The 16,146-nt window shown below is 39.4% G+C and overlaps 1 protein-coding gene across 2 annotated transcripts in view; it reads right to left on the reverse strand.

The window, feature by feature from the left end:
• ATAD2B (ATPase family AAA domain containing 2B) overlaps window positions 1-16,146 on the reverse strand; it is a 162,276-nt gene that overhangs the window by 68,494 nt on the left and 77,636 nt on the right. For both annotated transcript variants that reach the window (XM_050950617.1, XM_050950616.1), the window contains exons 17-20: window positions 9,690-9,822; window positions 6,346-6,532; window positions 1,219-1,404; window positions 303-438 (exon numbers count right to left, since the gene is read on the reverse strand). In XM_050950617.1, the coding sequence (XP_050806574.1) occupies window positions 303-438; window positions 1,219-1,404; window positions 6,346-6,532; window positions 9,690-9,822 (642 nt within the window). The remainder of the gene's footprint in view (window positions 1-302; window positions 439-1,218; window positions 1,405-6,345; window positions 6,533-9,689; window positions 9,823-16,146) is intronic.

Raw genomic sequence — 16,146 nt, forward strand, 5'->3', positions numbered from 1 at the left:
AGGTGTATTAGTGAGAGGGAATTGTACGACTACCCCTTTCTAGGGTTTCTCAATGCATTTAATCGGGGGGGGGGGGGGGATATTTCCCATTTTCCTTCCAATTTTTCAAACTTGACCATTTAAGCACCTCCCCATCTCACTCAGTATAACACAAACAAGCAAGTTCTGCACATTGATAAACTGGTAGTTAGGGTCAACAACTGAATTTCCCAAAACCATTTAAAAAGAAAAACATTTTACAGTACAAAACTTTATTCAAACAGATTCTCACACTTCTGTGGCTTTATTGTAAAGTAGCTTACCAGCCTGTTTCCTTCTGGGTGGGGGCATTGATGCTTGATTAAGAATCAACTCCTGGAAAAATCTCAGTCTGTCTTCTTCACTTGGTCTTTGAATATAAAAAACCTCTTCATACTGGATTCTAAAGATACACTTCACCTGCAAGAAAACAATGTCATGAAGAGTCAAATGATTCAACTTGTTCTTGAACTATTTGATCAATGTATATTTTAAACATAGAGTATCAAACTTTTCAAAAGACACAAACTGTCCGTACTTGAGAAGTTACCAAACCATTTTCAAAGAAGCACGATGTCCAAGGAAAATGAATAATCTGGAATTGTTATTGAAGTTTCCATAACATACAAGTTAAAGGGGAAGTGCAGCAACAGTTGCTACTGCAATGATAGGAGGAGGAGAAAGAGAAAATTAGAAAAAAAAATTGCATGAATGCCTCAAGTTTTAAAACAACTAAAGCTACACTGCAGTCACTGAGTCAAATTCTACTTTTTCTTACACTGCAGTATAATCGAGACTAACTCCAAGGACTTCAATGAGTTTTTCTGGAATTATACCAGTGTAACAGAGCAAAATTTAACACACAGTCTAGAACAGCGGGAGCTTCTTTAGGGAGATCAAAGAAGATGGAAATCATTCTTAGTCGTAGAGGAAATACTGTCACTTCAAATAAAGACAGAAGTGTTTCAAGTTTGTTATGTCAGATGTTTTCTATGTAGAAGATAATGATTGAAGAGTTAGTACATATGAACTAACCTTAGACTTCATGTAAGGCAATTTCAATGTGAGGTATTTTTAAGTAAATTATAAGAACTATAGCATAAAGTTCTGGTTATGTACAACTTTAATGTAAGTGTTCTATATTCTTAGAGACACACACTTTGGTAATGCTTCCACTCTCAAAAAATATTTAACACTCACCTCTTCAGGTAATTCACTATACATGGTTTCAGAGGTAGACAGCAGAAATATAGGAGAAAATGACGGTATGTCCTGCAGCAAAGTTAGAAAAGTAGCTCTCACAGTTTCACTGACAGCTTCCCACCAGTCACCAATATGAGGCATGTAAACAATACTTGGTACAGTTCTTCGAGCTTCACGAAAGATCTAGTAAAGAGAAACACTAGTATTTAAATTCAGAAATTGAGTATTACAACACACAATAAAAAAATGAAAACTTATGGGCTTAGGTAATGCCTCCTGATGCCTTCAACAGACATCCTCTCATCAGCTTAATTAGCTCAAATTTCAATAAAAATGCTGTCCATTCAAGTTTTTATAAATATATTGTTTGCTTAATTGAATTACTTTAAGCCAATATACAATGCCATCCAAAACAGGTACAGGTCATATAAGTCAACACTCTGTTCTAATAATCTATTACAACAAAGATCCAACAAGCAAACCACATGGAAAGTTAAACTGTATCATATTTTGCAGCAGAATAGAAAAATGTGAAATGTCACAACAAATACAAGCTTTTTAAGATTCGTAAGCATTATATGGAGTCCATTAAGCAGCTTAGTTTTGGCTCAGGCACTTGTAAATACAGTGCACTGGGTTGGTTGCTGGTGGTTAACCAAATGGAATGTTTGACAGGAGGACTGAAATTTTTCAAGAGCAAGGAAACATTTTAATTAATTAACTTTAAGTTTCAGGTTTGTTTCTCTTAGAATTTTAGCAGCTTTGCTATTATTCCCCATGGCCTGCTATTTTTTCTCATAGGAGAGCCAGTGTTCAATATATCTGTTACACCTCAAAATTTCACCCTCTATATCCAACTCCATGAGTACATAAAAACTCAGCTCAATTACACTTCCCTTTGCCTTCTGGCAGCCCAGATATTCTGACATCATTATGATAGTAGAGCAAGAAATATTCATCTAGTTTATTTTAACAAGGCCATATCTATTTGTAATTTTTTTTTAACATTCATTTTATTTCTGGTAGCAGATTCCTCAAGAACTCAAATTGTTTCTTCAGCTTGAGTTGTACTGCCCACAATAATTGCTACAAACTCTTTCAACTCCTTACTGGTGATTACTATTGATTCCATTCAGTTTGCCCAAAACACTTATAGAAAAGAACGACAACTTAAGGATTCAGCTATCAGAGGGGTAGCCATGTTAGTCTGGATCTGTAAAAAGCAACAATGAGTCCTGTGGCACCTTAAAGACTAACAGACGTATTGGAGCATAAGCTTTCGTGGGTGAATACCCACTTCGTCAGACACATGTAATGGAAATTTCCAGAGGCAGGTGTAAATGTGCAGGCAAGAATCAGTCTGGAAATAACGAGGTTAGTTCAATCAGAGAAAGTAAGCCCCTCTTCTAGCAGCTGAGGTACGAACACCAAGGGAGGAGAAACTGCTTTTGTAGTTGGTGAGCATTCACAGTCTTTGTTTAATCCTGATCTGATGGTGTCAAATTTGCAAATGAACTGAAGCTCATCAGTTTCTCTTTGAAGTCTGGTCCTGACGTTTTTTTGCTGTAAGATGGCTACCTTTACATCTGCTATTGTGTGGCCAGGAAGGTTGAAATGTTCTCCTACAGGTTTTTGTATATTGCCATTCCTAATATCTGACTTGAGTCCATTTATCCTTTTACATAAATGCATATTTATACCAGCCTCTGGAAATTTCCATTACATGTGTCTGACGAAGTGAGTATTCACCCATGAAAGCTTATGCTCCAATGCATCTGTTAGTCTTTAAGGTGCCACAGGACTCGTTAACTTAAGGATTGTCTTTCTGGTCATAAGTTTGATTCCAATCAGGAGAGAGAGAGAAGGATATCATTCCTTTTTTACAGTATTAGAGCTCTGAATCTGAATTTTGGCCTTACTTGTTTACTTCTTCCAACCACGCCCTCTTTTAGGTGTTGAATGTAACGTTAAAAATGAAGCTAGCACACATTACCACAACATAAATTATTTGTGATAACTCTGTGAAGCTTCTCTTCCACACAGCTGCTTGCTAATAGCATTATGGGACTCCAGCCATACACAATTATTCACTAAGCTGATAATGTGCGTACAGAGCACAGATAGTTTAATGCAAAGAATGTGTATGTGCGCACATACACATAGTTTGCAACAAAAGCTTCCTACTATAAGACAGGTGAAAGACTTCAGTAGCCGCCCCAGCCCTGGGCTCTCCCTCCCCTCGACCCACACCCCCCTGCCGCCCCAGCCTTGGGCTCTCCCCTCCTCGACCCGCATCCCCCTGCCACCCCAGCCCTGGGCTCTCCTCCCCACACACACACCCCGTGCTGTCCCAGGTCTGGGCTCTCCCCCCCACCTTCCTCCCCAGCCCTGGCCTTCCCCCCACCCACACCCCTCTGCCATCCCAGCCCTGGGCTCCTCCCTCACACCCCATGCTGCCCCAGCTCCCCTTCTTCCCCCTCACCAGTGCCCCCTAACCCACACATTCCCTGCCGCCCCAGCCCTGGGCTCTGCCCCCTCCACCTGCCCTGGGTCACTGTTAACTTGCTCCCAGGGCAGGTCATTCAGCAGGAATTTTGGATGTGCACAGAACACACACAGGATTGGTTCCCATATGATTACAGAACTGCAGTGAAGTGGAACAATTTTCAGCTTGTGTGACTGGAGGATATCTGGATGCATATTATAAGACTGTCCTCCATAAATGAGGAAAAGTTGAGGTGCCTTTATTATTCTTTTGTTCCATTCTTTGTTTCTATGGGGAATTTGCCAATGCAATATCACTGTCGTCCTTTTAAACAACTAAAACAAAAACAAACACAAAATAAAGGGCAGTGGCTGTTAAAATAGCAATTCCAGTCCTAAAAACCACTGGGAAGCATTTCTTGCTCAATTTTATCCTACTTTTTCTACAGCAAATTACAGTGGATCAGTATATTTGATTTGGGAGTAATGAATTAACAGCTGCTCAAATTGAGTTTGAGTGCTCCTGAATTTTGAGATGTTCAAATCTGGAAGGCAGGTGTTAGATTCCCTTTCTGAATATTAGCTAAATATGGAAAGGAAAAGCCAATTTCTGCTTCCATCGCTCAGAAGTGGAAATCCTCCTAAGTGCCTAGTACTGTATCTAAATCTGCCTAGGTCCAGAGCTTCCCCTCCCTTACTTTTCATTTTAAATTCTAGTGGGATCCACATACCTCCCTTGCCAGGCTTCAGACAGAGAGGGGCACTGTCCATTTAGTCCACCCAATTCCTTCTTTAGGGGCTGCAAGGTGAGGTCACACCAGTATCCCTAACCCAGTCTGGGGATGTCTTCTGAAGGAGATATCTGGGCCAAAGCCTTCTACTCTTTGGGCACACTTGTTCCCTATTAAAAGTGCCACCCAGCTCAAGCAGTGAGCTCTCCATTCACAGCAAGCTGCAGCATAAGGTTTCAGCTACCATACTCCCTCTTCCTCTTTCCTGTTGATAGTGGCCAAGGGAATGCTGGGAAATGTAGTTTTCTCTGCTCCAGGGCTGGTTCTATAAGCAGGGAGCTAACCAAAGAACTACAGCTCCCACAGCCCCCTGTTGGTTCTCAGCTCCCAGGCTGGATCCCTGCCAGCTGCCACCCTGCTAATGCGCTGCCCCAAGCAGCTGCTTGTTTTGCTGGTGCCTAGAGCTGCCCCTGCCCTTATGTTACTAATACACTTTTAACATTAACCTTAATACTTTTAAACAATTTTTTGTCTTGCATAGATATAAATATAAAATGGAATCAGGCATAAGCAACTCTCAATGAAAAAACAGTATTCTTAAGGCATAAAAACATTTTAGTAATTTGAATTGATTTTTATGCTTCGTATAGGAATGAGCAATATTTGTAATGAAAGATTTCAAGAAAAGTCACGTTCTCCAGTTCTGGGCTATCACATCATATTGTAGGTGCACATCTTCCGTAGTAGTTGGTCCTCACTCCATATACCTTCCCTCACCCCTCGCCCCTCTTCCCCGGCCTATTCACTTCTCACTTCCTTTCTTAATCTCAGTATCCTCTCCTTCATATCTATCTCCTCTTCAATCTTCTTTTCATACAAATGAATAAGGCGTCAACTGAACACCATTAACCCAAACTCCCAAACAGTGGCTCTCAGACTTTTTAGGAACATAGGAGGTAAATAATAAATCAGACTGTTTTAAAAAGCTTTTACAAATACTTGTATGTCTTTATTTCCTTGTCAACGAAGACAGATTTCTGTGCAGGCACAGTTCAAACAAACCAACAGACACCAGTTTTCCTCGGAAGTTATAAGATATTGCATGACTACAGTGTCGTTGTGGTGGCACATGAGGTTGGAAGTCCATTCTAATAGTCCCCTGCAAATCTTCCTTTGGCAAGAATCAGTATAGGAGAATTTGGCCTTCTTAAATCCCTCAAAATTGTATCTTCCAACCTCATTCATGGTCAATCTCATGCTCTACTTCCTTCAACCTCAGCTCTATAAACTTTCTGTGAAAACATATCTGCTAGACATAACCCCGCTATTGCAGTTTTGTTCTCACCTGATACAAGACTGCAAATCTCCAGGACCATTCAAATATTTTCCCATTTGTGACAAAAATCAAACGAATGGACATCAAGAACACACCATAACTTTTGATACTGAAAACTTCTGTTTATTCTCTTCAACTGTTTTTAACGGTTCTGTTCCACACAGGAATGTTCAACACAGAATTGACTACGTCTTGTCTTAGTTATCACACAGATATCCTGCTGCCCAAGCAAGACTTTGAGACAGATCTAACATATGACTTCTTAAGATATAGAATCTTCTGCTGTCACCCGACTACCTAGACGGATAAAACTGTTTACCCATTCAGTGTCATTGCCATCTACATGCTGCATCGGCAGAAAAATCAGAATTCCTAACTATAAAAACTTTAACAAAAGTTTGTTAATGTTATCATATTAGAATGTTTCTCTGCTTTAGCTTGCAATGGCACATGTACACTGTCTTTTATCCAAAAGACAGTAATTGTGTACATCATACTTTATTGGAAATAAGTCTGAATAAAACCACAGCTAGCATCAATGCTCTATGATGCTCAGATATTATGTAGACTCACCTGTGCACATGATTCTTCAGGTGTTTTGGCACTCACTGAATAAAGTGCTGGCAGATCTAGCCTGTGTACAGAGAATTTTTCAAGAGAGTGCAATAGTGCTGGAGCAAGGTGAGAAGTTTGACCAGAACCTCTCTCTCCTGATAGCAGTAATCTTGGCCTATAAGAGGTTGGCTGGTGGTAAGCTGACCTATAACAGAAGTAATATTTTAAAAATATCACCATGTATCATTATATAAACATATATGTTTATTTATACAGAGTTTCTGGTGTTTCAGCTTTTACTTAGTAATGTTTAAATTTTTAATTCTTTTAGATTGTTTTTAAATGACTTCATCTCAACTAATACAATAGAGATCTTCTATTGGAGATTCTGCAATGACTGTACTGTGCTAACTTTGGCATTTCTCAGTTCCAGCACTGATTACCTTGGGTCTTGTCTATACACACAGTTGCAACAGTGTAACTGATTAGAAATTGATTTAATTAATCAGTGCAAAATCTATGTGGGTATTATTAAATTGATGCAATCCTAGATTATCATCAACTGTCTTAAATAAATTCTTTACCAAAAGAAGCTAAATCGATATAATCACTCAAATCAATTTAAAAGGTTCACATGAGAGTTTGCATGGTTTAAAAAGGCAGCTTTAGAGTCCTGCTAATCCACAGATATCCACATCTACGGATTTGGATATCTGCGGACCATTTTTGCAGATCACAGGTTGGGTGCAGATACAAATTTTGTATCTGTGCAGAGCTCTCCACCACACACTCACCCAAACAGAGCAGCTGTCACCCAGCTCTCAGGCTCCAGCTTGGCTCTCTGAATCACGCAGCAGCAGGCTGTGATTAATGGCAATAGTCTGATGGGAATTCTGGGAGTTCTCGTCCCCAGCTTGCTCAAACGGAGGAGGTAAACTACAACTCCCAGAAGGGAGTGAGTGAAGCACCATTCTGAAAGAGGCATAGTTGTACTTTAAACTAGCAGGCAGCAACCGCAAGCATCGTGAAGAGAGTAGTTGTTGCCGCTGTCTGTCCTGGCCGGGTCTGTGTGCGTTAGATCTGCCACAGCTACATAGGGGTGTCTGAACCCCACACTGAAAGGGCAGCGTTGCATAGGAGGGCCCAGAATTGTACCCTCCCTGCCTGGAGCAGAGAAGGAGATATGGCGGGGGTGGAGGAGGAGGTGGGGTAGGAGGTTTGTGGGGAGAAGGGGGGGCAAATAGGAGGTTGGGGACTTCAGCCATGTGTCACTGCTGTGCAGGGACCCGTGCAGCTGTTAGTAGAACCCTGCAAATTTGCAGCTATTCATGGACAATTTTTGTGGATTGCGGATTGGATGCAGATATAAACATCTAGCTTTAGTCATGTGTGTAGCAAGGCGTTAGCTAACAAAGGTTACTTTTTAGCAGCCCACAAAAGACCAAAATGAAGGAAGGATGAAAAATATTGTCTAAGTACCTGTCAGCTGTCTAAAAGCAAGTTTAGCTGTTTATTTTCTGGATTTTTTTAAGAGATAGAAGGTGAGGATATAAAATTATGCAAGTAAGCTCTTTGTCAGCTCTAAGAACAAAGTGAAATTGACTTCTTAGTTTTCAGAATTAAAAATATTGCACAGGGGCTGTTTATTTCATGCCAATGCATTTCTAACTGCCAAGACCCCAAGATTCAACAAAGCACTTAAGAAGGTACATAACTTTAAGCATGTTCTTAAGTCCCATCAACTTAAAAGGATTTATGAAAATGCTGAAGAACTTTACTGATTTAGGGTCTAGTATCTAGTCTAGTATTTACATTGCACACTTCTTACCAATAAGCTTCCAGCTGGGAATACTCACTCCTTTAAAGGTTCCAAATGTGAGTCTATCAAATTACTTTATATTTTTGTTAAAAGGCAAAAATCTTAAAGGATTCTAGCCAGGTATTAGGGGGATGGGGTTTAAAACATTAATATTACCTTGATTTGAAAGCTAAATTTTAAAATTAATTTAATTTTCTCTTTATTACTCTGTTTACTCTTTAAAATTCATTCAGCTTCAAGAGCGAAACTAGATTGCTCAGTTTTACTTTGTTTATGTTTTGGGGCAGTCACTTTCTAGTTGCCATGCATTATGCACAAAACTTGTCTTTTGCTTTACAAATCTGATGGGGAAGGTCATAAATCCATCCACCAAAAAAAAAAATGTATAATGAAATTAAAAATTAGTTATATGTGTACACGTTTCTTTTTTTGTTTCAACTGAAACCTGAATTTTAGGCCTGCAGTCCTTGACAATGTACCTTCAGGGAAACAGCAAGATTTTTATTTTAAAGCTAATCAGTTATTTTTAAGTTCATGTTACTGCAAATACTATTAAAGCATCACTGTTCAGAAATAATTTTCTTTCTTCCACAAGATGGCTCTACTACAGTGCCTCACATTTTCCTTAGTGAAATAGGCATCAACAGAATCTATACAAAATATTAATCTAAACAATTCATATTAAAATTAAGATTTCTAGGTTTTTGTTGCAGCATCCATCTTAATATAAACAGTTGTGTTTCATCCAAATTTAATACACAAATTCTAACCTACAATGTCTCTGCAACTTTCCTTAGAAAAGCAGCTAAGAACACACAAAGTGAGGAAAAAATTAAGAGGAGGCTTTTTGGCATACAAGGAAATTTGATCTGAAACAAATTAATTTGTAATATCAGATTTAAATACTATAAACATATATAATAACTGTTATTGGTCCACTGATGCTCAATAGTACTTCTCAGTTAAAAAAAAAAAAAGCAGCCAATATATTGCGCACTTATTATTTCCCAAAATACACCAGCATTTTTGCTTCCTTACTAAAACAGCTGGAGATTCAGGTTTACAATCTCCACAGCATGTGTCTCAAAAATATCCCAGGGGCTAAGCATGGAAATTACATTCTTAAAATGCTATGTACCAAAGGCCAAACACTACTCTGGAATACTCATATGCTGTTTGTAATACCACAAAGTCATCATAAAACATTTAAACGATTTTAGTTAAACTATGGAGAACTCTCAAGCTAAATAGAGCTCAGCATGCAAAACAGGTTTAAATGGGGACAGAACCAGCTCACAGTTATTCACTCTTACTACTTCATAGGAGTGTGAATGGCTTGGAAAATTGCTCATAAAAGCTTCAACACAGAAATCTCTCGATAAACGTATCCCGGTATTTTAAACACATTTAGATATAAATATAAGGATGTTGCCATGAAGCACCTTTATAAACCCTTTCTTTGAACTCTAAGTGCAAAATATCAGAGTACGAGCTCAGAATTTCGGATCTCCTATGAATTTCACAGCTAAATGAATATACTCACATTGTAAAATGAAGGTAGGGTTTACGTATAGCAGCTGACGATTGTTTCTTTGGTGATCCTGAGTGACAGCCTGTCTCAAAAATTGATGAAGCATTTTCATCTTCACTATCGTCTAATATTAGACTTGGTGCGTCTGCTCAAAATGAGATGTTTATTAATGTTAGAGTTCTGTCACTTCTTGGTACACTTCAACAAACAAAGACATTGGAGGTTTCTTGGTTAAAAAAAGTTTAATACATACTACATGAAGTGGGAAGAATGTGTCTAAATATCAGAAGGTATGTCTAAGAAATTACTACATGTGATTTTAGTAACCAGTACTACCCAGAAAGTGTTAAAATACAGAGTTCAGTCAGAAATTCAAATGCCCTTTTACCATCAAGCAACGTGCCATTTTCATAACCATAAAGATAGAAAAATAAGTTGTGTATTACAATAAATAAAATTGCTGGTTTAACTCATTACAAAATGCTGCTTCTTGATATATTTTGCTGGCAGATTCATTCATTGCCTATGTTATTGATTTGAACTTACTTACTGACTATGCACAATTGTGCAAAATAAATAAGCCCACCAAATTTCAGAAGTATACTTCATATTTCAATAATTTTTCCTAGTGATAAAGTGGACAACTTGTGTTTGGAAACAGAGAACTGCTTTCTACCACACACAAATTTGATAAAGAATATCAAAATGGTCAATGTCAGTTCAAGTCAACTTTGTTTTCATATCCTGGGGTCGTAATCTATTTTAATTCCTTCAATAACAAGCCATTCTCAGCTACTGAATTTAACTATCTTTTATACAGGGCTTCTTAAATGAAAGGAAAAGACTGAATACAACAGAGAAGAAAAACTGCAAGAAAGTAAACTGAAAAACCCTGAGCACATGAAGCCAATCAGAAAAGTCATTTGGTAGAAGATCCAGCATGACTGGAAATCTACATTCCAAATTAATTCAAGATAAACAGAGATGACAAAGCGAAAACCAACATTGCTGGGTTGGGATTAAACTGGTAAGCATATACCATGTAGCTGTCATTCAAACCCAAACAGAGAAAAAAAATTCTAGATATCACTTACTTATGCTATCAATCAACTGGAATGTGGCATATGAGCACAAATATTTAAAACTATTAAGCGTAGAATCATAATATTGTAGGACTTGAAGGGCCCTCGAGAGATCATCTAGTCCAGCCCTTGCACTCATGGCAAGACTAAGTATTATCTATACCAGGCATGGCCAAATTGTGGCTCTGGGAGGAATCGGTTACGAATCTGACCGTGGAAAGCAATTTGGGTGAAAGTGATCATGAAACGCCATATTTCATGATTCTAAGTAAAGGAAGGAATCAGAGCAACAGAATAAGGACAACAGACTTCAAAAAAGCAGATTTTAACAAACTCAGGGAATTAGTAAGTAAGGTTCCATGAGATGAAAATCTAAGAGAAAAAGGAGGTCAGGCGAGCTGGAGTTTCTCAAGGAGACCACATTAAAGGCACAACTGCAAACCATCCTGATGCAAAAGAAAGACAGGAAGAGTAGTAAGATGCCAATATGGTTCCATCAGGAGCTCTTAAATGACCTGTAAATCAAAAAGGAATCCTACAAAAAGTGGAAATATGGACAAAGTGCTCAGGTGGAGTACAAAAGACTAGCATTAGAATGTAGGGACAAAATCAGAATGGCTAAGGCACAACATAAGTTACAACTTGCGAGGGACATAAAAGACAAGAGGAGGAGGTTCTTTAAATACATTAGGAACAAGAGAATGACAAAGGAGAGCATAGGTCCGCCACTTAGTGGGGAAAGAGTACTAACTGATGACATCAAAGAAGCTGAAATGTTTAATGCCAATTTTGCTAAAATGGTTAATAGTATGTTAGAAAACTTATAATGAATTATGTTAGAGAAATTAGTATTATATATATATACACACACACACACACACACACACACACTATAATAAGACTGTAAAGGAATGTGCATTTTGAATGTGTCTCTGCTGATATAGCATTTCAGAAATTAACTGAAACAGCTTCATGGTTGTGTAAACCATAAAACCTGGTTTGCATGTCTTAGTTGTAAAATCTTTGGTCTGTGCCTCCCCAACCAACAAGACAAGCCAAAAATCCCAGCCAACAAAAACAGACCAATAAGAAGGATAATTATTTTAAGATAAGAACTGGATAGAACCAACTGGATTGAAAGCAGAGAATGGATGATAGAAGTGGACAGATGAAAGCAAGTTTTAGCAAGATAAACAAAAATCTATTAGTTTAGGCTAGTTATTGTGATTTATGCATGATAATGTTTTAATTAAATAGGTACACAGATGAGGTACCTTGGTAAACTGAGTCTGCACAAAGCTACAGAACAAGAGATAAAAGACAGGTGCTTAAAAACAAGAGTAGTGATGACACAGGAAAAGAAAACAGCAAAGACCAGAAATTTGAAGAGTCACCCTGTTCCTAGGAGAGGTAACTTGATCAATTAACTTTCTTGCCTTATATTTTTCTGCCTGTATATGTAATGTATAGGTAACAATAGCATTGTCCTAAAACATACAAAATAAAGATTAAGAGAAACTGTTTAAGCCTAAACTGAAATGGATCTTGGTTTTCATCCAATAGTGACCAGATATTCAGCACAATATTAACTTCAATGGTGAAGGAACGCAACCCAAAATAGGGAAAAACAGGTTTAGGTATGTTTGATGTATTCAAATTGGCAAGGCCTGATGAAAATCATCCTAGGGTAATTAAGGAACTAGCTGAAGTAATCTCAGAACCATTGGCAATTATCTTCAATAACTCAATGGAGGACAGATGATGTCCCAGAGAACTGGTGAAGGGAACACAGTGCCCATCTTTTAAAAGGGTAGCAAAGAACACACAGGGAATTATAGATCAGTCAGCCTAACTTTCATACCTGGAGAGATACTGCAACAAATTATTAAACTATCAATTTGCAAGCACCTAGAAGATACTAAGAGTTATGAGTAGCCAGCATGGATATGTCAAGAATGAATCTTGCCAAAGCAACCTAATTTCCTTCTTTGACAGGGTTACTGGCCTAGTGGATGGGGTAAAGAAATAGACATGATATACGTTGATTTTAGGGTATGTCTACACTGCAATTAAACACCTGTGGCTGGCCCATCAGCTGACTCAGACTCATAGGCTCAGGCTATAAAATTGCATTGTAGATGTTCAGGCTCAGGCTGAAGCCTGGCACCCCACAAGGGTCAAATGTAAGACATGGGAGGTAACTGTCCTCCTCTACTCAGCACTAGACAGTCCTCTGCTGGAGTTCTGTGTCCAATTCTGGGTGCATACTTTTGGGAAAGATATGGACAAACTGGAGACAGCCCAGAGGAGAGCAACAAAATGATAAATGGTTTAGAAAACCTGTCCTCTCAGAAAAGGTTAAAAAATGGGCAGGTTTAGTCTTGAGAAAAGAAAACTGAGGGGATACCTGATAATCTTCAAATATATATAAAAGAGAATGGTATTAGAAAAGAGAATGGTGATTAATTGTTCTCCATGTCCTGGAGAAGAAGTAATCAGCTTAATCTACAACAAGGATGATTTACGTTAGATATTAGGAATAACTTTCTTTCTTACACTCTGGAACAGGCTACTGAGGGATTTTGTGGAATTCTCATTACTGGATGTTTAAGAATATGCTCAAACACACACCTGTCCAGGATGGTCTAGGTTTACTTAGTCCTGCCTCAGAGCAGGACACTAGAATTGGTAACTTCTTGAGGTCCCTACCAGCCCTACTTTTCTATGATTCTAACTGTTTATGACTAATACTCAAACTCAATGAAAACTTCCAAGCTCTCTTTGGTAAAAATAAGGAAAGATCAGTAGGAAGGAAAACAAAGAAATATATAGACCATTTAACCATAAGCATAAAAGAATCTTTAGAACAAACTTTTTGTCATTGATTGCATGGAAAGTACCAGCACTAGAGCAAAGGCAACAGGACACAGACTTTGAAATAACATGAGAAAAAGAGGAATGCTTTTCTCTTAACAATGTCAATAACAAATGGCTTCTAAGGTGGAATTTCCTGGAGGTTAACAACTGGGTTTGTTAAGAAAGCTCTGGAGAAGAATTTAAGTAATTCAAGCCAGAACTGCTCTAGAGTAGGGAACTAGAAGTCAGAACTCAAGGATTCATGGCTCTGTCACTGACTTGCTTTGTGACATTGTGCAAGTCATTACTTCTCTGTATCTTGGTTTATCCATATCCATTCATAAAGTGTAAATATATTACCATGAGCCTTTTCAGATTCTGTACTAACACTAAAAAGTACTAAGCATATGTTAAAGTAAGCAAAGAAGAAGGGCTGAAATTCTCAACTACTCCTGCCAGTAACTAACTTCCCAAGAAATGACCTGGGTCATTGCTTAAACATAACTAAGCACTCGACCAGGCACTGCCACAGACCCTTCTTTGCAGCCTGGACTCACTCCTTCGCCAACAATGGGAAGCATGACTGGGGAGCTCTACCTCTTAGCAGTATATCCCTTCCCAGACAGCAGAGACTCAGCACCAGGGCCAGGAGTTGCCAGAGTTGCTTTGATATAGCCTTATCCCATCCCCTCAATAGTAATCTCATTTGCAAACACAAATTCATCTACTCTCTCTCTCTCTCGCTCTACTCCAGATATGTCTCCTTCTGTCCAAACTAAAATCTCAGCCTGTTTCTCTGGCATTTCCTTGTGGATATCACGTCAGTTCAAGTTCAACATAGATTAAACAGAACTCCTAATCTTCCCCCACCTACGCCATCCCCCTTATTCTCTGACCTCCTTTCTAAATTACTATGAACAGCAACACCATACTCTCCATCATTCAGGCCCATAACCTGGATTCATCTTCGACTCAGACCTCTCTAGATCCTCATATCCTGTCTGTTTAAATCTTGAAGGCCCTGGCCTGGCTCCCCTGGCGCTTTACAGTGCTGCAACTTTCTCGCTTAGGGGTGTGAAAAAAACACACCCCTGAGCGCAGCAAGTTACAGTGCTGTAAAGCACCAGTGTAAACAGTGCCCCAGCGCTGGGAGCATGGCTCCCAGCACTGTAAGCTAATCCCCATGGGGAGGTGGAGTACCTGCAGCGCTGGGAGAGCTCTCTTCCAGCGCTGGCGCTGCGACCACATTCATACTTCAAAGCGCTGCCGCAGCAGTGCTGTACAGCTGCAAGTGTAGCCATACCCTCTCTCTCCACAACATCTCTAAGACATGCCCTATCCTATACATGCACACAGCTAAAATTCTTGTGCAGGTGTTCATCATCTTGTGTCTGTTACTGAAACATCCTTTTCTCTGGCCTTGACAAATGCAACCACTCACATCTATTCAAAATGCTGTTTGCCCAACTCACAGCCATTCAAAATCCCGCTGCAAAGTTCATTTTCCTAGCCTGTCATTTTGACCTTATCACCCTTTTCTTTGAATCCTTCCACTGGCTCCACCTTTTCTAACGCATTAAAAAACCCAGTTACCTTCTGTAACTACTATTCTTCGATATGTGTTGCTCATGTCCATTCCAATGTAGGCGTGCTCCTGCCACAAGCACTGCCGCTGGAAAGCTCTTCCTCAAGGGGTATCCGTCAGGTCAGCTCTGATGCTCCCTGGGGTCACGCGCTCATAGAGCTGATATAAAGGATCCCACTTACCTGCAGCCTCCCTTTCTTGCCAGCTAACTCTGGCAGAGCAGGGTAGAGGGGGTTGGAATGGATATAAGCAACATATCTTGAAGAACAACAGTTACAGAAGGTTAGTACCATTTTTTCTTCAAGTGCTTGCTCATGTCTATTCCAATGTAGATGACTCCCAAGCAGCTGTACAGGTGGAAGGTTCAGAGTTTATTGGCAAGCTGATTGTAATACTGCTTGGCCAAATCTAGCATCGTCTCTAGCCTGTTGGGCAATGGCAGAGTGAGATGTGAAAGTATGAAATGATGACCACTTTGCCGCTTTATAAATGTCCTGCATAAGCACTTGTGCCACAGATGCTGCCGAAGATGCTTGGGCCCTTGTAGAACATGGTGTCAGGGCATGAACCTTTGACAGATCCTAGGATGTGTGGATACAGGAAGTGATCCATGATGAAATTCTCTGCGCTGAGATTGGAAGACCTTTCACCACCCTGTATGCAATGGCCACAAATAGTTGAGTAGATTTCCAAAATGATTTAGTCCTTTCTATGTAGAAAGCTAGTGCACATCTGACGCCTAGCAAGTGGAGCCTCTGATCCTCTCTGTTGGCATGTGGTTTCGGATAGAAGACCAGCAGGAAGATATCCTGGTTACTATGGAACTGTGAAACCACCTTTGGAAGGAAGGCTGGATGTGGAAGCAATTGGACCTTCTCCTTGAAGAATATCGTGTAACGTGGTTCTAAAGTGAGAGCCAGGATCTCTGAGACCCTTCTGGCAGAAG

Source organism: Gopherus flavomarginatus, chromosome 4 (assembly GCF_025201925.1).
Source record: "Gopherus flavomarginatus isolate rGopFla2 chromosome 4, rGopFla2.mat.asm, whole genome shotgun sequence".
Classification (NCBI taxonomy): Eukaryota; Metazoa; Chordata; order Testudines; family Testudinidae; genus Gopherus; species Gopherus flavomarginatus.